Source organism: Rhinatrema bivittatum, chromosome 5, assembly GCF_901001135.1.
Source record: "Rhinatrema bivittatum chromosome 5, aRhiBiv1.1, whole genome shotgun sequence".
Lineage (NCBI taxonomy): Eukaryota > Metazoa > Chordata > Amphibia > Gymnophiona > Rhinatrematidae > Rhinatrema > Rhinatrema bivittatum.
This window is the reverse complement of record NC_042619.1, coordinates 238,195,932-238,219,007: the sequence shown is the minus strand read 5'-3', so window position 1 is coordinate 238,219,007 and position 23,076 is coordinate 238,195,932. Positions and strand designations below refer to the sequence as shown.

The following is a 23,076-nucleotide window of genomic DNA, read 5'->3' as shown; positions in this document are numbered from 1 at the left end:
GAGAGTCAAAAGGGAGAGAGAGGGAGCACAGAGAAGAGGATATGTGAGGTCAAGAATGCTGGGAAGGGATATGAGTGTGAGCAGATGTTTGAAAGGGAGTCATTGGGAAAAGTGAAGGATGATGGAGGCATGGAAGGGGAATGATGAAGTGCAAGAGCCATAATATGTCAGTTTTGGGAATGTGCATTTCTTCTGTTTGCATGCAGTGCAGAACAGGAGAGCTAGAAACAAATATATCCTCCTTCACTAAGCAAAGTAAGAGTGGCTTTTTAAGGTTTCCATTCCAATTTTTGCCTTCACATTTGTACTTTGTGGTCTCTTATTCTGTATTTGGTGAAGGTTGAATTTGTATGTGAGACTGAGGTGAGGTATTTTACTAGTAGATAGGGATTTGCATCAATTTTTTATTGTGTTTTCTCATTCTCAATAGGACATGCATTGGTGCTGCACTGCTGCCTTTTCATAGGAAGGGCTATTGCTGTTTGAGTTCTTGCAATTAGTGTTGCAATGGTATGGAAAGTTTGCTACACATGTGCTGAGTGGGTTTTTTTTTCCAGGTTTTGTATTTTGCAATGTGCCTGCTAGTAAGGGAGTTTGCAATGTGTATGCTAGTAAGGGAGATTGTGTTTCTGTTATTGAGATAGCACCAGAATCAGAATATGATTTATATAGCGAATTCGATTTGAAATATCCTAGTTCTGCTCTTTATCCATTGTTTGTGGATGGGTGCGGGTTCCTCTGGATGCAGAGTATATGTTTACATTTAGCCCTGTGATGGTCAAGTGTTCAGTGTGTCATGCCTGTAAACATTAACTGCCAGGTGTGTCCCAAAAGAAAAAAGGTTGAGAACCACTGATCTATAGAATATTTTATAGTTCGATTCAGTTACTGCTGATGATATAGAACTCTTTGCCACTGCCAAATAACATACATCCCATTCATGATCATCCAATACTCCCGCCCCCATTCTTTTCCCATTCAATTATATGTTTTGCCTTTCTGCTAACAGAGGAGCCAGTGTATTATACACTTTAGAAAGCAAACCTCTGTGAATGTTTTGCTTAAAACACAAAACCTCAAAATCAGAGAGTTCTCTTGCCACCTGGCTTCTAATCTGGTTCTGTGAAAAAAAAGTGAACTAATTGCAAGTATCTAAAACATTCATGTTTCGGTAACGTGTATTTTTCTGATAATTACTCAGAAACCATGTTTGCTTTGGGAAGAAAATTGCCCACAATACCATAATCCCAATCAATTCCACCATTTGAAATAAAGGGACGTATCTGTTGTGCGAGCTCTATCCACCTATATGTCCACTGACATTAATGGAGAATATTGGTTATGTCCTGTTAATCTAAGTCTATGTTTATTCCATAGCTTTAAAGTTAATGCTGTAAAGGAATTGTCTGTTCTATGAAGAGAATTCCCCTTGGGATACCCCCACAGTGTGGAGAACAAAAACTCCTGAGAAAAGCCCCCCTTGCTCAATATATACCCATTGTTTAATCTTGGTTTTTGGGAACCAATGATACACAGCCCTTAGTTGTGCTGCTGCATAGTAGTGCCGAAAATCAGGAACCGCCAATCCATCCCTAAGTTTGTCCCTAAACATTATCCTTTGAGCAATCCTTCAAGGTCTTTTTTTACAAATTTACTGAAACACCCTCTTATGAAAAAGTTTCAAAAACCCATCCAGCACTTGAATAGGTAGTGTTTTGAAAGAGGCCTTACGGATTTCAAGAGGTACTTTGTCAGATGTTTCAGTATGTAAACCTTTTTATCCCAGGACAAGCAGGATGCTAGTCCTCACATATGGGTGACATCGGTAATGGAGCCCTATACGGAAAAACTTCTGTCAAAGTTTCTATGAAACTTTTGACTGGCACCCAGAGTGCCTACTGAGCATGTCCAGCATGCCATGATATTCTCTGCCACAGGGGTCTCCCTTCAGTCTTCTTTTTTCCGCAGAGCCGTTAGCCTCGCGGTTAAATTGGAGTCCTGTGGTGATTTTTCTCCACACTTCAAAATTTTTCCAAAAAAGTTAGAAAAACTTCTAACCGCAAGGGTCTCCCTTCTTTACCATCGTGGTAAGTTTTTTTTTTTCCTCTCACTTTTATCGGTTCCGCACCGTTTTTTCGTGCCATAGTCGACGGCTGTCCGACTAAAATGGCTTCGGGCTTCAAGAAAATGCCCAAATTGTGCTAGAACCATGTCCATAACGGACCCGCACCAGGAATGTGTGCTTTGCCTCGGCGAGAACCACAATGTCAGGTCCTGCCCCCTCTGCGCCGAGATGACATCAAAGGGACAACGGCTCCGGATGGAGAAAATGGAGCAACTTTTTAAAATTCAGTTGCTCCCAGCAGCATCGACGCCAGCTCAATCATCTCCATCTGGAGCGATTCATAAAGTCATCCTTAAAAAAACGACTTCCAGGTGAGGCCGGAGATGCGTCTATTCCCTCCCCCTCGCCATCGTCTAAGGCGTCCACATCGGGCAGTGAGAAATCTAAGGAGAAGCATCGGCATTGGCACCGACGCCCGCACGCCTCAACCATCGATCCGATGCCCGCTACGTCATCGACTGAATCAGCCTCCTCCGCTAAGAAAGCTCGGCTGAGCGTGGAGTCTCCGAGGCCTATGATTCCAGGGCAATTCCCACCGGTATCGGTGCAGGGTACCGTACCTCCTCAGGGCTCTGAGGAGGTACCGGCATCGCCATCACTGCCTCCCCCCATAGCTACTCTGATTCCCTCAGCTACGCGGGCGGAACTTGATGGATACATCCGTCAAGCGGTCCGAGAAGCACTCCTCGACATGATGCCATTACAGCCATCGACGCCGACCTTGCCATTGACACCTGCTCCGGTTCCATCAGATCCATTACCCTCGATACCGATGTCACCATCAATGCCGATGCCATCTGTGCTGCCTTCGATTCCAGCATCGATTCCTCTGATGACTCCATCAATGCCAGCGCCAGAGGTTTCTATTTTTCAACCTCTGATGACAATACTGGATATTTTAATCGATGCCATTTCAAGAAAACCTCAAGGCATCAAGGAGGACACCTTACCAGAACCCACACCAGGACCTTCAGGAGTTCCTAGGCCTCGCCAACCACAGTCTCCTCTATTCCCATAGATTCCAAAGACTTTACCATCGATGCCTTTTAGACCACAGCCGACAATACACCCAAGGGACACTGGAACAAACACTGATACGGATGTCTCTTCCGATGAGGACATGCTTTCTGAACCTTCACCTCCAGAAGACCGCAGAAAGTCTCCTCCAGAGGATTTGTCATTCTCCAACTTCGTGAAGGACATGGCGGAGACTATCCCTTTCCAACTACAATCAGAGATAGATTCCAGACAATAGACACTGGAGGTTCTAAAATTCGTAGATCCACCAAAGGAAATTTTGGCTGTGCCTGTGCAAGAGGTGCTCCAGGAACTCATGTACCAAATGTGGGAACATCCTGGCTCACTTGCATCGGTTAACAAGAGATCAGATGCAACATACCTGGTTCAACCAATTCCAGGATTCCAAAAGGCTCAGCTACCTCACCAATCTGTGGTAGTTGAGTCAGCACAGAAAAAAGCTAAAAGGGTGAAAACTCACTCCTCAACACCACCAGGAAAGGATAATAGATTCCTTGATAATTTAGGCCGTAAAGTATTTCAAGGATCTATGCTGGTCTCTCGAATTGCTGCTTACCACCTCTTCATGAATCAGTACCAACGTAATCTCTGGAAGCAGGTCCAAGAGCTTACCCAAACACTCCCTGAACAGTTCCAGGAGGCCTTCTTTCAATTAGTGCATAAAGGCATAGAAGCAGGCAAACATGAAGTTAGGGCGACTTATGACAGTTTTGAAACTGCATCTCGTTTGTCAGCTTCGGGAATTACAGCTCGTCAGTGGGCTTGGCTTAAGGCATCAGACTTAAGGCCAGAGGTACAGGAGAGACTGGCCGACCTTCCTTGTCTGGGAGACAACCTGTTTGGAGACAAGGTAAAGGAAGCAGTCGCCATGTTAAAAGAACATACCGAGACTCTCAAGCAGCTCTCCTTAATTCCTCAGGAGTCTCAACCTCCTTCCAGGAGACTTCCCAGACGTGATACAAGACGTCCATATTACCGCCAACGACGCTACTATCCTCCAACAAGCCATGCAAGACCATCTCGCCCAGCTCAGCGTCCCCAGTCTAGACAAAGGCCTTCCAGGCCTCAACCCCCTCCTCAGACCGCATCAACATCAGGGTTTTGAAATATACTCAGAGAGCAGAAGCCCATCCGTCAATCCACTCCCACACCTACCAGTAGGAGGTCGCATAGCCTTTTTTCATCAAACCTGGACCTCCATAACTACAGACCAATGGGTACTTTCCATTGCAGCTCAAGGGTACCGATTGGATTTTCTCACTGTACCAAAAGAAACTCCACCAATCTCCTCTTGGACAGTGAACCACCACTCCAAACTTCTAAAGGCAGAATTATCCACCCTTCTGAGAGCCAGGGCCATAGAACCAGTTCCTGGGCCCCAGCAGGGCAGAGGATTCTACTCCCGATATTTCCTCATTCCAAAGAAAACAGGAGGCCTACGTCCTATCCTAGACCTCAGAAATCTCAACAAATTTCTCAAAAAAGAAAAATTCAGGATGGTATCATTAGGCACCATGCTACCTCTTCTTCAAAAAGGGGATTGGCTCTGCTCTCTGGATCTTCAAGATGCCTACGCTCACATTCCCATCTTTCCTCCTCATCGCCAATACTTGCCATTTCTGGTCGAAGGACAACATTTTCAATACCGAGTGCTCCCATTCGGCCTAGCCTCAGCACCTCGAGTATTCACAAAGTGTCTGGCAGTGGTGGTGGCACACCTCCACAAACAGAAGGTGCATGTATTCCCTTATCTAGACTATTGGCTCATCAGGAGTCAGACGAAAGAAGGAGCTCTCAATTCCCTTAAGCTCACAGTCAACTTGCTTCACTCCTTGGGGTTTCTCATCAATTATCAGAAATCCCATTTCACACCATCTCACCTTCTACAATTCATCGGTGCAGATTTAAACACCACCATAGCAAAAGCATTTCTTCCAAGAGACCGTGCCCATACACTCATTCTCCTGGCATACTCTCTCCGAACTCAATCTCGAGTCACAGCTCATCAGTGCCTCACCCTCCTTGGTCACATGGCCTCCACAGTTCACGTCACTCCCATGGCCAGATTGATCATGCGACTAATGCAATGGACACTCAAAACACAATGGATTCAAGCCATTCAACCGTTGTCCTCTCACATTCAAATAACTCAGGAACTGTGTTCTTCCCTGCTCTGGTGGACATCAATGAACAATTTGCTCAAAGGTCTACCTTTCCAGCAACCAGTTCCACAAGTAACATTAACTACAGATGCGTCCACTTTAGGTTGGGGAGCGCACATTGGTCATCTGAAGACCCAGGGGACGTGGACAAAAACCGAAGCCTCTTTTCAGGTAAACTTCTTAGAGCTTCGAGCTATACATTATGCACTGCATGCGTTCAAGGACTGCCTTTCACACAAGGCAGTTCTGATCCAAACAGACAACACAGTAGCCATGTGGTACATCAACAAGCAAGGGGGAACAGGTTCCTACCTCCTTTGCCAAGAAGCAGCACAGATGTGGGACTGGGCCCTAGCACATTCAATTCTTCTATGGGCCATTTACCTAGCAGGCATCCACAACATAATAGCCGATCGCCTCAGTCGTCAGTTCCAACCACACGAGTGGTCCTTGGATCCAACGATAGCAACAAAGATCTTTCAACGTTGGGGTCAACCAACAATAGATCTCTTTGCATCCCATCTGAACTACAAAGTGAACAATTATTGCTCCCTGCTACGGCAGGACAACAGCCTACCAACGGACGCCTTTGCTCGCCATTGGAACTCAGGCCTGCTATATGCGTATCTACCGATACCGCTCATAACCAAAACTCTACTGAAGCTGCAACAGGACAAAGGGACCATGATACTCATAGCCCCATACTGGCCTCGACAAGTATGGTTTCCCACACTGCTAGACCTCTCAGTCAGGAATCCATTCGCCTGGGAGTAGCTCCAAATCTCATAACTCAGGATCAGGGTCGGTTGCGCCATCCCAACCTTCAATCCCTATCCCTGACAGCATGGATGTTGAAAGCTTGATTTTACAACCACTCAACCTTCCAACCACTATATCTCAAGTGCTTATAGCGTCACGTAAACCTTCCACTAGAAAGAATTATTCCTACAAATGGAAAAAGTTTACTTTGTGGTGCAGTCAGAAATCTATTGATCCTTTCACTTGCCCCACTACCTCACTACTAGATTACCTATACCATCTTTCAGACTCTGGTCTTCAGACTTCATCTGTAAGAGTACATTTGAGTGCAATCTCAGCTTACCATAACAAGATGGAAGATGCACCTATCTCTACACAGCCTCTTGTCAGTAGATTTATGAAAGGTTTAACTCACCTTAAACCTCCATTTCATCCCCCACGCATTCAATGGGACCTAAACGTAATATTAACCAGGCTCATGCGTTCTCCATTCGAACCCATAGATACCTGTGACCTAAAATTTCTTACATGGAAAACTATCTTCCTCATAGCCATTACATCAGCTAGAAGAATAAGTGAACTACAAGCACTTGTTACATACGAACCTTTTACAAAGTTCCTACATGACAGGGTGGTCCTCTGTACTCATCCCAAATTCCTTCCTAAGGTAGTCACGGAATTCCACTTGAACCAATCTATAGTTTTACCAACATTCTTTCCAAGGCCTCATTCCCACAAAGGAGAAAGAGCCTTACATACCTTGGACTGTAAGCGTGCACTATCTTTCTACTTAAACCGCACTGCAGTCCAAAGGAAATCCAGTCAACTTTTTGTATCTTATGATCCAAGCAAACCAGGTAAGGCAGTGGGTAAACATACTTTGTCAAACTGGCTAGCAGATTGCATACAGTTTTGTTATGAGAAAGCAGGCCTTACTCTTCAAGGGCGAGTAAAAGCGCATTCAGTCAGAGCAATGTCAACCTCAGTAGCACACTTTCGCTCTGTTCCTATTCTTGACATATGTAAGGCGGCAACATGGAGTTCTCTTCACACCTCTACAGCTCACTACTGTTTAGACAAAGAAGGAAGACCAGATTCAGCCTATGGACAATCTGTCTTAAAGAACTTGTTTCCAACTTAATCCCAACTCCTACTACATCCAACCTGCTGTGATTTTCGGCTGACTCATTTCCAACAACAATACTTCACGTTGTTTCACTACAAAATGACTCAGCCTCTAGCTTGCTAATCACCCATATGTGAGGACTAGCATCCTGCTTGTCCTGGGATAAAGCAAAATTGCTTACCTTGTAATAGGTGTTATCCCAGGACAGCAGGATGTAGTCCTCACGAAACCCACCCATCACCCCGTGGAGTTGGGTCCGATACGTTTTATTATTTTATTTTTTGGCTAATGCTAATTGCTACAAAACAGACTGAAGGGAGACCTCTGTGGCAGAGAATATCATGGCATGCTGGGCATGCTCAGTAGGCACTCTGGGTGCCAGTCAAAAGTTTCATAGAAACTTTGACAGAAGTTTTTCCGTATAGGGCTTCATTACCGATGTCACCCATATGTGAGGACTACATCCTGCTGTCCTGGGATAACACCTATTACAAGGTAAGCAATTTTGCTATCCGTACAGTGTTCTTTTATTCTGTTTAAAGATAAAATCAGGAACTTGGGTGTTCAATTATATTCCACCTTAACTTTGAGGTCTGATCAGTGCAGTTTTGAAATCAGGCTCCAGCAAGCTGAGATTATTTTGCTATTTAAAATATATTCTTGACCATCCCGATTTTCACACTGTGATGCAAGTGTTTGTTCTTACAACTCTCGATTATTGTAACGCTTTATATGTACACCTCCCGCTAACTCATCTTAGAGCCCTTCAAGTGTTACAAAATTATTTTGCGTGTTTAATTTTGGGTAGGTCCCAATGGGAACACACCACCCCTTTGTTAATATCTTGCACTGCTCCCCTTATTATAAAGAATTTAATTCAAAATCTTAACCTTGGTCTTCAAATTATAAAGTGGAATGGTCTCCTTTACCTTGTGAATATGTTCAGTTTTTACCTTCCTTCCAGAAGGCTGGATTCAGAGGGCAGTCAATTGTTGGCCATTCCTTCAATAAAGAAGGCCTGTTTAAAGATGCCGGGCCTTTTCCGTTGTGGGTACTACTAGGGATGTGCATTCATTTAATAAAAAGTGCGAACCACAACGAATAAGGCTAATTTGTTCATTCTGAATGAAATGAACCTTATTAGTTTGTTTTGTTTTAAACTAATGCATCGGGCCTAGGTCTAGGCCTGAAGCCGGGACCTCGCCTAAGGCCTAGTCTGAGGCCCAAAGCAGGGGCCACGGCCTAAGCCCGAGCATGATGCCAGGGTCTCAGCATAAGCATGGGCTAATGCTGAGGCCTTGGTCGAGTCACCAGAAAATTAAAAAAAAACCCAAAAACTTTACCTGAGCTGTCAGGTATCCGACAAAGACTGGGTCCCAACGTCGGGGGACTCAGCTCCCAAGGCCGAGGCCTCTGCCCAGACCCAAGCCCAATGCTGAGACCCAACCCAGAAGCTGGGTCCCGACGCTAGGGCCTTGTCCTAGGCCGGGGCCTCAGTCTAAGTCCGAGCCCAAGGCCAGGTCCCGGTGATGGGGCCTAGGCCACCGCAACCCAACCCCGGAGGCCAGGTCTCGATGCCAGGGTCTCAGCCAAGAGGCCAAGTCCTGACACCTGGGCTCGGAGGCCAGGGCCAGGAGCTCTTCTTCGGATCCTCTTCTTTCTTCAGCTCTTCAATGCCAAATGACTGCATCAGCTGGGGTCGCGCCAGAGTTATGGTAAAACGGAAGCGACTTTTTCTTTTCCCCTTAAGATATGTTAGTGATAGTGCAAAAGTGTCATTGTGAGACTCAAAAAGGGAATATACAGAGGCTGGGGAGGAAAAAGAAAATGTGCTTAAGTATTCCTGTTCAATGGTCACTGTGGAAGGGCCTGGAGCAAGACCACATAAAACGAACACAAATAAGATTGGAAGTGAGGTAAACATCAATAGATTTTCAGAACACTGTGTTTGAGAGTTGCTAACTAAACTAAACTTAAAATAGATATGAGCCAGATGGGATACATCCGGGAGGACTAAGGGAACTTAGAGATGTCCTGGCAGCTCTGTTGGCTGACCTTTTCAGTGCTTCTTTAGAGTCTGGAGTCTCAGAGGACTGACAAATAGTAGATATGGTTCCTGTTCATAAAAATGGAAGTGAGGAGCCAGGAACTACAGACCAATTAGTCTGACCTCTGTGCTTTACAAACTAATGGAATCACTGCTAAAACAGCAGATAGTGCAATTTTTGGAATCCAATGGATTGCAAGATTCAAGGCAGCATATTTTACAGGAGTTAAATCTTGTCAGACAGATTTGATCAATTTCTTTGATTGGGTAACCAGAGTGTTGGATCAAGGGAGAGCGCTAGTCATAGTGGACTTGGATTTCAGCAAGGCCTTTGACATGGTTCTGTATAGAATACCTACAAATAAATTGAGTGCACTTGGTATGGATTCCAGAGTGACTGGTTTAGAAACTGGTTGAGTGGGAGGGAACAAAGGGTAATAGTCAATGGAGTTTTCTCTGAAGAAGGAGGTGTTACTAGTGGTGGGCCTCAGGGGTTGATCCTTGGACCAGTTCTCTTCAGCATTTTTGTGAGTCACATAAAGGAAGGATTGTTGGGGAAAGGTTTGTCTTCTTGCTAATGATTCCAAAATCTGTAACAGAGAAGACAGCCAGGAAGGTCATGAGGAGAGATGTAGCAAAGCCCAAGGAATGGTCTACGGTCTGGCAGCTAACATTTAATGCTAAGAAAAATGCAGAGTAATGCATTTAAGATGCAAAAACCCAGTGGAAAGCTACAATATTGGAGATGAAATTCTCTAAGCACAAAGGAAGCGTGGGATCTGGGGGTAATTGTATCTGATGATCTTAAGGTGGCCAAATAAATGGATAAAGTGACAGTAAAAGCCAGAAAGATGCTTGGCTGCATAGGAAGAGGGAATGGTCAGCCGAAAAAGGGAAGTGATATTGCCCCTGATTAGGTCCCTGGTGAAACCTTACTTGGAATACTGTGTACAGTTCTGGAGGCCATACCTTCAAAAAAAATATAAACAGGATGGCTACTAAAATGGTCAGAGGTCTTTGTTCTAAAGCATATGGGGATAAACTTAAAAATCTAAACATATTCACTCTGGAGGAAAGGTGAGATAGGGGAATATGATAGAGACATTCAAATATCTCAAACGTTTCCTTGCACAGGAGGTGAGTCTCCTTCAACAGCAAGGAAGCTTTAGAATGAGGAATAATTCAATGTGGTTGAAAGGGGACAGAATCAGAAGTAATTTTAGGCAATATTTCTTTACAGAGAGGGTGATAGAGGCATAGAACAGTGGAGGTGGTGGAGACAAAAACAGTATCTGAATTCAAGAAAGCCAGGTTTCTATGTGTCTTTTCCATTATTAGATGATGGCTTTTGGCTCTTCCCACATCTGAGGCAAGAGAGTATGTCTAGCAAATGATTTCTGAATTTAGCTGTAGTTTTATTTGTAATTTTATGTTGTAATCCGCGTTAGCACTACTATTTTGTTATAAGTAGAATATAAATGCTTTTAAATAAATAAAGATAAACTTTTAGGAGTATTCCGTTATCTAGATTAATCCTTTCATATTGTATCAAAAAAATCTGTAAATTATTCATCATCTGAGTCATTTTTTTTGGACCATTCAAATTTGACAGTTCTGATAAAGGCCCTAGAAGTATTGGACTATTGCAACATGCTATAGTTGAAACTTCCATAGAAGGAAATGCAGAAATTCCAACCAGTCCAAAATTCAGAAGCCTGACTTCTTAACGGGCATAAGTATAAGGATTACATCACATCCGTAATAAGGCTGTTGTGTTGGCTGTGTGTTCACTTTAGTACTGTGTTCAAGGCAATGACTTAGGCTTTCAAAGCTTTTTTTCACATATGGCCCAAGCTATCTTCAAGATATGTGAGTTATGTGCTGTAGAAGACTTTGAGATCAGCAAATGATGCAAGTCTGTTGGCTCTGTCTTTGAATGAGCTGCCAAGAGAACTCTGTGTATTAGATTACTTATTATTTTGCTGACCCTTGAAGACCTGGCTATTTTCTCAGGCATTTGAAGCCATTGTATAATGATTTTTGAGTTGGGGCGATGGGTTGGATTTTATAGTTCCAAACGACCTGGAAATCCAGGTTGATTTGTCTGAATTCCCAAGTGGTGTTTGAAGAGAGGTATGCTTTTTGCTATGAATTGTAATTGTGATTTCTGTTTAGTATTGTTAGTCATTTGTTTATTGTGTTGATTATATTTTTAAACATACTTCAGGCAAACATAGACCACAGTGAGAAGGCAGGTGGGAGTAACAGGTTGAAGAATGAGGGAGGGGGTGGAGTTTTAATGTTAATTGTGAAATTGTATAGGGCCAAAGAGAAGAGAATACAATCAATATTCATGGAGAGTCAAAAATAAGTGAATAATCAAATTGTCTCACCAATAACACACTTGACAAAAGAGAAACAGAATAATTATAAAGAGATTAAACTTGACACTATAAAGATAAAGGTGTTGGCAAGCCAGTTAATGTCAAATCTATGTAGATTCTCTGGCCCTTTCAATCATTCATCCCCCAAAGTTAACTTTTTAAAAATATCTGCATGTAAAAAAGCCCTAGACATTAGCTAATGTTTTGTAAGCAACTGCATCAGAGGGAATATTATAAGAAAACAATTAGACAGAACTCATTTGGCCAATGTTCTCTCTCTTGGATATGTAACAATTGTTTTCTTATATTCTTCCTGATGAAATTATGAAATATTTGCTAATGTCGGGTCCTCTTTTACATGCATACATAAAAAAAAAAAAAGACTGTTTTGGAGGGTGAATGATTGAGGGCTGGAGAATCTATATAGACTTGAAACTAAGCGGCTTGCTGACACCCTTTTATTACTATAGTGTCGTTTAACATTTTTATAATTATAATGTTTCTTTTTTGTCAAGAGTATCTTCATGAAGAGGCCATGTTGCTGCTCTAACATCAGTGAGCATTGGGCAGCTGGATGTTCTGACAGCAGCCTGAATAGTTTCAGTGGCTATTTGGATTATTATAAAATTTGTTGGTAAGACATGGAAGGAGGACTGTGGGTTGGGCTTATAAGAAGAACCAAAGAGGAAGGGGATAAAGCCTGGTATAGCCTACCAGCAATAGCAGTGGAGGCCAGTACTGCAATGGAATTTAAACATGCTTGGGATAGATTTAGAGGCAGTGGTAGGAACAGATTTGAGAGGTTGGATAAAAGACACAGTTGGGGAACTTGGTGTTGGTTTAAGATGGGAATTTGTTTGTGCATCTGCCCAAAGTGGCAGAAAACCAAATAAGAAGATAACTGGGCAGACTGGGTGGGCCAAGTGGGCCTTATCTGCCATCATCTACTATGTTGCACACTGCCATGTGGAAGGATCCTGGTTCGATCCCTAAGTCTGGTCTTCCACTCCCCGAGTTGACTGAGGCCTAGAATATTGCAGAGAATGTGTTCACAGTCCCCTAGTAAGGAAGGAGTGTAGGTCATTAGTCAAGGATGACACCTAGTAGTAGGATTCAGGACTCATGACTCCTGAGGAGCCCCAATATATGACCACTGGCTCAGAACTGTCACTCCAGTGACCAGAGTAGGTCTATTAGGAGAGATGTAATAGAGGAAAAATCCCTAGATAGTTGTGAATGAAGGCTCTTGGTACAAGATCTGAGCCCTGGTTATGACAGCGCTGAAAACCAAGGGAGCAAGAGGAAACTGCTGGGCCAGAAAATTATTTTCTTCTGCTCAGTGTACCAGTTAAACTCTTCTTCTTTGAACTTTGCATTACATGTTATGTGGGTTTCCTTTAAAATTCCTGAGATACATCAATGACTAAACATCTGAAGATATTCATCCTGTAATATTGAATTCTTATGCTGCAGAAAGGTATTTGAACTGGGTATATTGGCTCTATCCTACAGAAATTTACTTCCTGAAAATAGTTTGCTATGATCACTGATCCTGTGGATCTGTCTGGTGACCAGCAGCAGAACCAGTGATGTCAGCTGATCTGGCCCTTTGAGAAGAATGGACGACAGTTTCTGCTGCATGGCTCGGCAGAGATTTTCTCTCAGCTTTTCTGGCCAATTATCTTTTTTTTTTGTAACTGGTGTTCATCAAGAAAGAGACCCTTTCACCTAACTGAACATTAGGCATGACTGTTGACAGGACATGAGGGTTATCCCAAAGGTATTAAGCCTGTCCCATTCTGACCTCCCCACATTTACTTGCAGGAGTCCCAGCAGATGCTTGGCAGGCTGATTCCAGAGAAGCAATCGCTGAATGACCAATTAAAGCAGGTTCAGCAGAACAGTTTGCACAGTAAGTCTGGTACAGAATTTTCTCTGACTGAGATAACTGTCCTCATTATAAAAAAAAAACAAAAAAAAACTAGCGTAGTTTTAATGTGCTAATATCAGCAATGTTACAAATTTAACACATAAGATAATTTATTCACAATGGGGTAATTTTCAAAAGGATTTATGTGCATAAAAGCATATATTGTAGCAATTTTCCAAAGCCCATTTGTGCACTTACGGGTGGATTTTAAATGCCCTGCGCGCGCCTATTTTGCATAGGCCGCCGGCGCGCGCAAGTCCCGGGGCTTCCTAAAAGGGGCGTGTTGGGGGCGCATCTAAAATGACGCGGCTTTGCGGGGGCGTGGCGCCGGCCCGGGGGCGTGGTCGAGGCCTCCGGACCAGCCACCAGGTTGGGTGATCGCGCGCCAGCAGCCCGCTGGCGTGCGTAGATTTACGTCTGCTTTTAGCAGGCGTAAATCGTGGAACAAAGGTAAGGGGGGGTTTAGATAGGGCCGGGAGGGCGAAGGAAAGTTCCCTCCGAGGCCGCTCCGAAATCGGAGTGGCCTCAGAGGGAACAGGCAGCGCGTGCAGGTTGCACAAATGTGCCCCCCCAGCGCGCGCCGACCCCAGATTTTATAAGATACGCGCGTATCTTATAAAATCCAGCGTACTTTTGTTTGCACTTGCTGCGCGAACAAAAGTACATTATCGCGCAAATTTAGAAAATCTACCCCTTAGTGCATTTATGCATGTAAAACCTATTGGGGCAGATTTTCATACATACATGCGGGCGAACACGTGCGTGCACAAGTTATTAAATCAGGGGTCGGCGCACGTAAGGGAGTGCACAATTGTGCACCCTGCACGCACCAACACCCGCAGGCTTCCCCCGTTCCCTTCCCCCTAAACTAACCTTCCCACCCCTTCCCCCTAACCTATCCCCCCCCCCCCAGCCCTATCCTAATCGCCCCCAAAATTTTAATTTACCTTCTGGGCCTGCCTCTGGCCCTGCCCCAGACCACCCCTATTGTAAAGCCCCGGGACTCAGACGCGTCCTGGGGCTTTACGCGTGTTGCCGGGTCTCTATAAAATAGGTCCGGCATGCGTAATCCCCCCCTACGCGCGTCAATCCTTGAAAATCAGCCCCATTGACAATTCAAAAGCATATATCGTAGCAATTTGTAAAAGCCCTTTTGAAAGATACTCCCTTTATGATTTGTTCCAAACAGGAGATTCCCTTCTTACTCTGAAAAGAGCCTTAGAAGCAAAGGATCTTTTCCGCCAGCAACTTCGGGACCAGCTGGATGAAGTAGAGAAAGAAACGAGATCTAAACTTCAGGAGATTGATATTTTCAATAATCAGTTGAAGGTAACTGTTTTTCCTATCCAGGTTGTTTTTTCTAATCCCTTGGATGGTAGCTATTAAAGTGACAACCCTGGCCAAAGAACTGGCAGAAAACATGCATACTTTTCTGATGTTAGTCTTCTTAATTGATGACTTTCCATAAATGTGGGAGTGCTGCTGGTACTCTTGACCCACATTTCTGGACAAGCTCCTGTGTGACCCCCATTCGTTTACTTCCTAATGTTTCTTGCTTGCTCTGTCCTCGGTGAGCCACCTCCTGCCTTTTCAAATGTCTGTCCCAAATAACTGACTCACCAGGCATTTGTTTACATACCACTAGAAGAAGTTTATTTATTTATTTTTATTTATTTAAGAGCTTTTGATATACCGACATTCGTGAGACCCATCACACCAGTTTACAATAAACTCAGGAAAGGAGGAATTACAATGAACGAGGAGCAGGGAGTGGGAGCAGGCGAGAAGAGGGGGAGAGGGAGCGGGAGAGGAGGAAAGAGAGAAAAGAGCAGAAGTAAAAGTAGAAGGAGCAACCATAATAACATAAGTAACTTATTTACATCATTTCGTTAGATTACATCATCGGGGCGGAGTACAATGGATAAGAAAATTAGCCATGAACAGCTAACAGAAACTACATCATAATCATAGAGCATAAATATCAGGGGGTGGATGAATTTTGAGAGGTTGAGGGAGGAGGTCTAGGTTTGATTGGCATCTGGGTAGGCCTGCCGGAAAAGCCATGTTAGTCCATTTGAATGCACAAATATAAAAGTTTTAACAATAAAAAAAAATCTATATAGAGAGCTAGAATTAGAACTTAAGCAATGTATATATATTATATGAAGTGCTCAACTAGTGATAGAAAGAAATACCCCAGAAAGATGAGGAAAAGACCACTAATGTTTGATGTACATGAAATAAAAACCACATCTTTATTAACAATTCTCCAAATAATAAAATAAATGAGCACCTATAAAGTCTAATTATTTAGATCTACATAGATTCAGCGCTACAAGCGAACATACAAGATATATGCAACAATCATTGCAGCTTCATTTACAGTATATCAAATGAAACTATTATGTTGATTTTTATTACTACAATAAATGTGCACAGTGATCGTACCCACACATCTCATAAATTGATATTCTATAATATATTTAGTACATCAAATACATAAACATTTATTTATGATCATTTGTCTTGATGGAATATTAGAATACCAAGAATACTCAATGTAAGTATCCCTTATTTACTATGGATGCCCTCACTTGTACTTTCTACCATGTATATCTGCTCTAGAGTCTGTGTAATGCATATTCTGGGTATGTCATGTTCATCGAACATTAGTGCTCTTTTCCTCATCTTTCTGGGGTATTTCTCTCTCTCGCTCTCTCTTTATTTTTACCTATCTAGATATAGATAGGTAAATATAAGGCGGCAAAAATGAAATTCAAAAAGTGCGAATAGCATAACGTATAAGAATACCAAAACACAAAAAATCACCATGTCATGAAAAAAATGTTATAGAAACATAGAAATGATGGCAGAAGAAGACCAATAGGCCCATCCAATCTGCTCAGCAAGCTTTCACACCTATTTTCTCATACTTATCTGTTACTCCAACCGCTGATTTCAGGGCCCTTATTGGTAGCTTTTTGATTCTAATTTCCTTACACCCCCGCCACTGATGCAGAGAGCAGTGTTGATGCTGTATCAAAGTGAAGTATAAGGCTTAATGTTTGAGGGTAATAAGTCATATCGAGCAAGTTACCCCACTGTTTGTATACTCATACTGCTCAGATCAATGCCTTGTTAGATGTTGGCTGGATGTAAAACCTATTTCTTCATTCCCCTGCCGTTGAAGCAGTGAGCTGTGCTGGATATGCTTTCCAAGTGAATTAACAGGCTTTAAATTGGTTCGGGTAGTAACCGCCGCAACAAGCAAGTTACTCCCACGTTTATTTGTTTGCCCAGACTGTGCAATTCAGTCCTTGTTGGTTGTTGTCAGAATGTAAATCCTCTTTTCTTCAATCCCCCTGCCGTTGAAGCAGAGATTTATGCTGGATATGCATTGAAAGTGAAGTATCAGGCTTAATTGGTCTGGGGTAGTAACTGCCGCAACAAGCAAGCTACTCCCACGCTAATTTGTTTATCCAGACTGAGCTACCTTGTTGATTGTTGCCTGAATGCAAATCCTCTTTTCCACATTTCCTCTTGCCGTTGAAGCATAGAGCAATGTTGGAGTCTCATTAACCGTGTGAATGTTTATTGAATAAGGATATTAATCACCAGGTAGTAGCAGTCATTACCGCAAGCCGCCCCATACCTCTTCTATTCATTCCCATCCTCCATGCTTTATGGATCCACAGTGTTTATTCCTGCAAGACACCCCCATACCTCTTCTCTTCATTCCCATCCTCAAGGCTTTATGGATCCACCGTGTTTATCCCTCGCCCCTTTGAAATCTTTCACAATTTTGCTCTTCACCACTTCCTCCAGAAGGTCGTTCCAGGGATCCACCACCCTCTCCATGAAGAAATACTTCCTGACATTGGTCCTGATTCTTCCTCCCTGGAGTTTTAAATCGTGACCTCTGGTTCTGCTGATTTTTTTTCCAATGGAAAATGTATGTTTGTTGACTTTGGATCATTAAAACCTTTCAAGTATCTGAACGCCTGTATCATATCACCTCTGCTCCTCCTTTCCTCCAGGGTGCACATATTTAGATTCTTCAGTTTCTCCTCATAAGTCATTCGATGAAGACCATCCACCTTTTTGGTCACCCCTCTCTGGACTGCCTCCATCCTGTCTCTGTCCCTTCGGAGATGTGGTCTCCAGAACTGAGTACAATACTCCAGGTGAGGCCTCACCAAGGACCTGTACAAGGGGATAATTACTTCCCTTTTCTTACTCAAAATTCCTCTCTCTATGCAGCCCAGCATTCTTCTGGCTTTAGCTATCGCCTTGTCACACTGTTTCGCCAATTTCAGATCGTTAGACACTATCACTCCCAGGTCTCTCTCCTGCTCCGTGCATATCAGCCCTTCACCCCCCATCGAATACAATTCTTTCGGATTTCCACAGCCCATAAACATGACTCTGCACTTCTTGGCATTGAATCTCAGCTGTTTACCAAAAAGTAACTTACTGAAAAAACTTACATGATTTCTATTACAAAAAAAATTATACCTAACTAGAAAATGATATTGAAGTAGGGAAAAGGCCAATTCATAACTTTCCATCAGGCTTACTTGTTAGTCCATTGTGTAGTGTGCTCATTGGCTCCAAGCTCTTGTAATCATTACTGGCATAAAAAAACCCAACTTGCAAAATAATATTAAATAAATCCCCCCAAAACTTTTTTAATGTGATATATATTGAAATTTGTGAAAAAATGTTTTAAAACTTTTTTTTTTTTTTTTTTTTTTTACTTTTTAGTTTAAAAATCACATTCCCTGTACGTACCCGGATCAGTCCAGACTGTGGGTTGAGCCTCCTTTCTAGCAGGTGGAGACAGACTAAAACTGAAAAGATAACCTATATGAGGACAGAGCCTATCCTGTAACCCTTCTGTATTTGTCTGTCTCCAGCAGGTGCAGCAGGTCTCCCTTCGGTCTCCTGTCCTAGGCTAGTCAGCCTTTCTTTCTTCCTTACTTCTCGGATCAAGCAAGTACTTCTTCCTTAGGGATATTTGTGTTTTTTCTTCCTGGGGAAAAAAAAAAAAAGTTAGTCAAGGAGCTTTTTCCTTTATCTTTTTCTTCAGGAGATGGTTCCGTCTCCTGGCTCTTGCCGGACTCAGGGGGGCTTTGCCACTTGTGCAGTGCATAGCCTGTGTCCGTTATCGCTTCCAGGTGTGGGGACAGAGTCTGGTAGTCCAGTTCTCGTCTCCCCCTCCTCTGGCTGCCGAGGGGTCTCAATTCTGTACTGCTGTGCTCAGTTAAAAAAAATATATAAGTTTTAAAAGTATTCCCAGTGCTTTTATTACTTGCCTTCAGCAGTAGACCCATCCTTTTTCCTTTTGGTCTCCACAGGGCTTGAACCGGCAGCCAGATAGGCAGGAGTCAGCAGGTTTCCCCCCTGCTTCACTCCGGGCCTCCCGGCTGTCACTCAAACTTTTTTTTTCTGCAGCTTTTTTTCTTTAATGCGGCTCTCCTATGCCATGGCAGGCAGCCTGCCTTTCCTGTGGCCAGCCCTCCTCGCGTTTTTCGCGGGAGGGCCTCTGCTCTGCCTGCCTGCCTGCCGGGTGGAGAAGGTCCCTCCTCGGCAGGGCAGGCAAATTTAGCCCGGGGATAGAGTTCCCCGAGCTTGGCCAGGCCGTTCCCAGGTTGGGAATGCCCGGGAATGGCGGCCATTTTGGATTTTTCATCAGCTCCGTTTTCGGAGCTCCCTGGGGCTGGGGGGCCAAATTTTCTTCAGTCACCCCCCAATTTGAGCCCCACCCGGGAAATCTGGGACCCGTTTTACCCCGGAATTTGTCCTTCTCCTGCATAAATCTTATCTAGCTAGCCTGCAGGAGGAGGAGGAACGTCGTCCCCCCTTGCCCCCCCCAGCAAAAGTTCCCCATCCCGCACCGTTGATTGTTGGCCCGGTCGCGGAGCCCATGGGGTCGTCTTGGGTGGGGGTGGTCCCAGAAGGGCACCCCCCCTTCCCCCATGATCCCCTTGTGGACCTGGGGCCCCAGGACCCTGATGCTATTCCTGACCTAGAGGGTGCCCTTCCTTCCATGGAGGGGGACGATCCTAGGGTTTTACTGATGTTCTGCAGGGAGGATCTGGAACCCCTCATTCCCTTTGTCCTTCAGGAATTAGGGTTGGAGGGGCCCCCCGCGGATACTCTTATGGCCTCCTTGCCCAAAGATATGGACCTGGTCCTAGCGGGTCTCAGGGCTCCCGCAACGGCTTTTCCTTTTCATCCCATGCACAAACTCATACTCATGCGGGAATGGGAGGCTCCCGAGGCGCCACTCCGGGTGGGGCGGGCTATGGACAAGCTGTACCCCCTTCCGGAAGAATGTTTGGAAATTCTAAAGAATCCTGCCGTGGATTCCACCATCTCTGCGGTCACGAAGCATACCACCATTCCGGTGGAGGGCTCTACGGCATTGAAAGACACCCAGGACCGCAACCTCGAGGCACACATGAAGCGTATATTTGAGGTCCTGGTGCTGGGAGTTCGTGCGACTGCCTACAGTAGCCTCATGCTGCGGGCAGGTCTCATGTGGGTTCAACAGTTGTTCTGTACCCAGGATCTCCTGTCGGCAGAGGCGGAACAGGCTGAGCGTCTCGAGGCTGTTGTCGCATATGGGGCTGATGCGCTGTACGACCTTCTCTGCATCCAGGCGAAGGCGATGGTCTCGGCGGTGTCCGCCCGCCGATTCCTCTGGCTGCCGAATTGGACGGCCGGTTAGTCCTCCAAGGCCCGGCTGGGCACCTTGCCGTTCAAATGCAAGCTGCTTTTTGGCGAGGACCTTGAGAAGCTTATGGATTCCTTAGCCGTCAACAAGGTCCATAAGCTTCCAGAGGATTGTCCGAAGCCATCCCGGTCTTTTACTCCCTCTCGTCCGCGTTTTCGGGGGCAGAGGCAGTTTACCCCACGCGGGCGGGGTGGCTCTTCAAGGGACTATTCTTCTCGATCTCAGTCTTCGTCGCAGCCCTTTCGTGGGCGCCGCCCTTTTCGAGAGGGCCAGCCTGCGTGCTCCACCCCCAAGCCTACCACCCAATGACGTTCCCTTGACTCATTCCTCGGTCCCCTTCCTAGGCGGCCGCCTCTCCATGTTTTTCGAGGAATGGGTCAAAATTTCGTCAGACCAGTGGGTCCTCAACATTATCCGAGACGGGTACGCCTCTGAGATTGTTCGCGACCTTCCGGATCTTTTTCTCTTTTCCCCATGCAGGCGGTCCAAGGGGGAAGCAGTGGAGCAAACTCTCGCTAGGCTCCTGAGTCTGGGTGCGGTGGTCCCGGTCCCAGAGAGGGAACTTGGCGCAGGCCAGTATTCTATCTACTTTGTCGTCCCCAAGAAGGACGGGTTGTTTTCGTCCGATTCTGGACCTCAAGCAGGTCAATTGGGCTCTCAAAATCCGACATTTCCGCATGGAAACCTTGCGAGCGGTCATCACGGTGGTTCGCCCCGGAGAGTTCCTCACCTCACTCGATCTGATAGAGGCGTATTTCCATATTCCGATTCACCGCGATTATCAGAAGTATCTTCGCTTCCACATCCTCAACAGGGACTTCCAGTTTCAGGCGCTTCCTTTCAGTCTTGCGACCGCACCTCACACCTTCACCAAGGTCGTGGTGGTGGCGGCTCTTCGCCGGGAAGGAATCCTTGTCCACCCGTACCTGGATGACTGGCTCGTGCGGGCCAAATCGGAGGTTCTCTGCAGGCAGGCGGTGGATCGCGTTCTGACTCTTCTCGCTTCCCTCGGGTGGATAGTGAATTTCTCCAAGAGCAACCTTCAACCCTCCCAGGAGCTGGAGTTCCTGGGAGCTCGCTTCGACACCCGGGTGGGCAAAGTATTCTTGCCCCGTGCTCGGGCTCTCAAATTGATCGACCAGATTCAGAATCTGATCTCGCTGCCTTTCCCGAAGGCTTGGGACTACCTGCAGGTATTGGGCTCCATGGCATCCACCATCAATCTAGTCCCCTGGGACTTTGCTCATATGCGACTGTTACAGAAAGCCTTACTGTCCCGATGGCAGCCAGTATCGGAACAGTTTCACGTGGTCCTCCCATTGTTGGACTCTACCGTTGCCGACTTGCAGTGGTGGTTTTCCCTTCCTCATCTGCTACAGGGAATACCTCTTCAAGCTCCACAGTGGACAATAGTGACTACAGACTCCAGTCTCTCGGGCTGGGGTGCAGTCTGCCTCTCCCAGGCCACCCAGGGGTTCTGGTTGACAGCTCAGTCTCGCTGGCATATCAATTGGTTAGAGACTCGGGCGGTGTTCTTGGCTCTTCAGGAGTTCCTTCCCCTTCTCCGCGGCAAAGCGGTGAGGGTTCTGTCTGACAACTCCTCCACCGTGGCTTACATCAATCGCCAAGGATGCATCCGCAGCCCCCTGGTAGCCCTGGAAGCCAGCCGTGTCTTTGCATGGGCGGAACGACATCTGCAGTGCCTGGCGGCCTCCCACATCGTGGGCAAGGAGAACGTTCAGGTCGATTTCCTCAGTCATCAGTTGCTCGATCCGGGGGGAGTGGGAACTCTCGGATGTAGCCATGGATTTGATCATCGACAGGTGGGGTCCTCCCCAACTGGACCTCATGGTGACCTTGCGCAATGCCAAGGCAAATCGGTTCTTCAGCCGCTGGAGGGAGCACAGCTCGGAGGGCGTGGACGCTCTGGCTCTCCCTTGGCCGGCAAACGTCCTTCTGTACGTGTTCCCCCCGTGGCCCCTGGTGGGAAAAGTTCTCAGAAGAATAGAGCTCCACCGGGGGACCCATGGTGCTGTTAGCGCCCGAGTGGCCGCGCCGACCGTGGTTCGCGGATCTTGTCAACCTAGCAACGGACGGACCTCTGCGGCTAGGCCACCTTCCTCTGCTCCTTCGTCAGGGACCTGTATTTTTTGACCAGGCCGATCGCTTCTGTCTAGCGGCCTGGCTTTTGAACGGCGATGTCTAAGGCGCAAGGGCTATAAGGAGGAGGTCATCTCCACCTTGCTGCGGGCCCAGAAACAGTCGACCTCCCTGGCGTACGTGCATATCTGGAAGGTATTTGAGTCTGTTTGCGCGGAGTCTGGTGTTCCCACGCGCTCTGCCCCAGTCTCATTGGTCCTCTCTCTTTTCTCCAGAACGGCCTTTCCAAGGATCTTTCCTTCAGTTCTCTGCGCGTACAAGTCTCCGCTCTCGGCTCTCTCCTGGGTAGGGTAGAAGGCCATTCCTTAGCGGGACATCCGTTCTTGAAGGGTGTCAAGCACCTACATCCGTCTTCTCGGCCCACTTGTCCGTCGTGGAGTCTTAACCTGGTCCTTCGAGCCCTCTGTACGACTCCGTTTGAACCTCTCCATCGCGCAACCTTAAAAGATCTTACGCTCAAGACTGTCTTTCTCGTCTCTATCTCCTCCGCTCGCCGGATCTCCGAGATCCAGGCTTTGTCCTATCGGGAACCTTTTTTCCGCTTTTCCGATTCTGGAGTATCCCTCAAGACGGTTCCTTCCTTCTTGCCCAAGGTTGTCTCTTCCT

General features: G+C 45.7%; 1 protein-coding gene across 5 annotated transcripts in view; it reads left to right on the top strand.

The window, feature by feature from the left end:
* The window catches only part of ITSN1 (intersectin 1), a 520,117-nt gene that overhangs the window by 230,573 nt on the left and 266,468 nt on the right, over positions 1 to 23,076 (top strand). For all 5 annotated transcript variants that reach the window (XM_029603536.1, XM_029603539.1, XM_029603538.1 and 2 more), the window contains 2 exons: positions 13,466 to 13,553; positions 14,761 to 14,900. In XM_029603536.1, the coding sequence (XP_029459396.1) occupies positions 13,466 to 13,553; positions 14,761 to 14,900 (228 nt within the window). The remainder of the gene's footprint in view (positions 1 to 13,465; positions 13,554 to 14,760; positions 14,901 to 23,076) is intronic.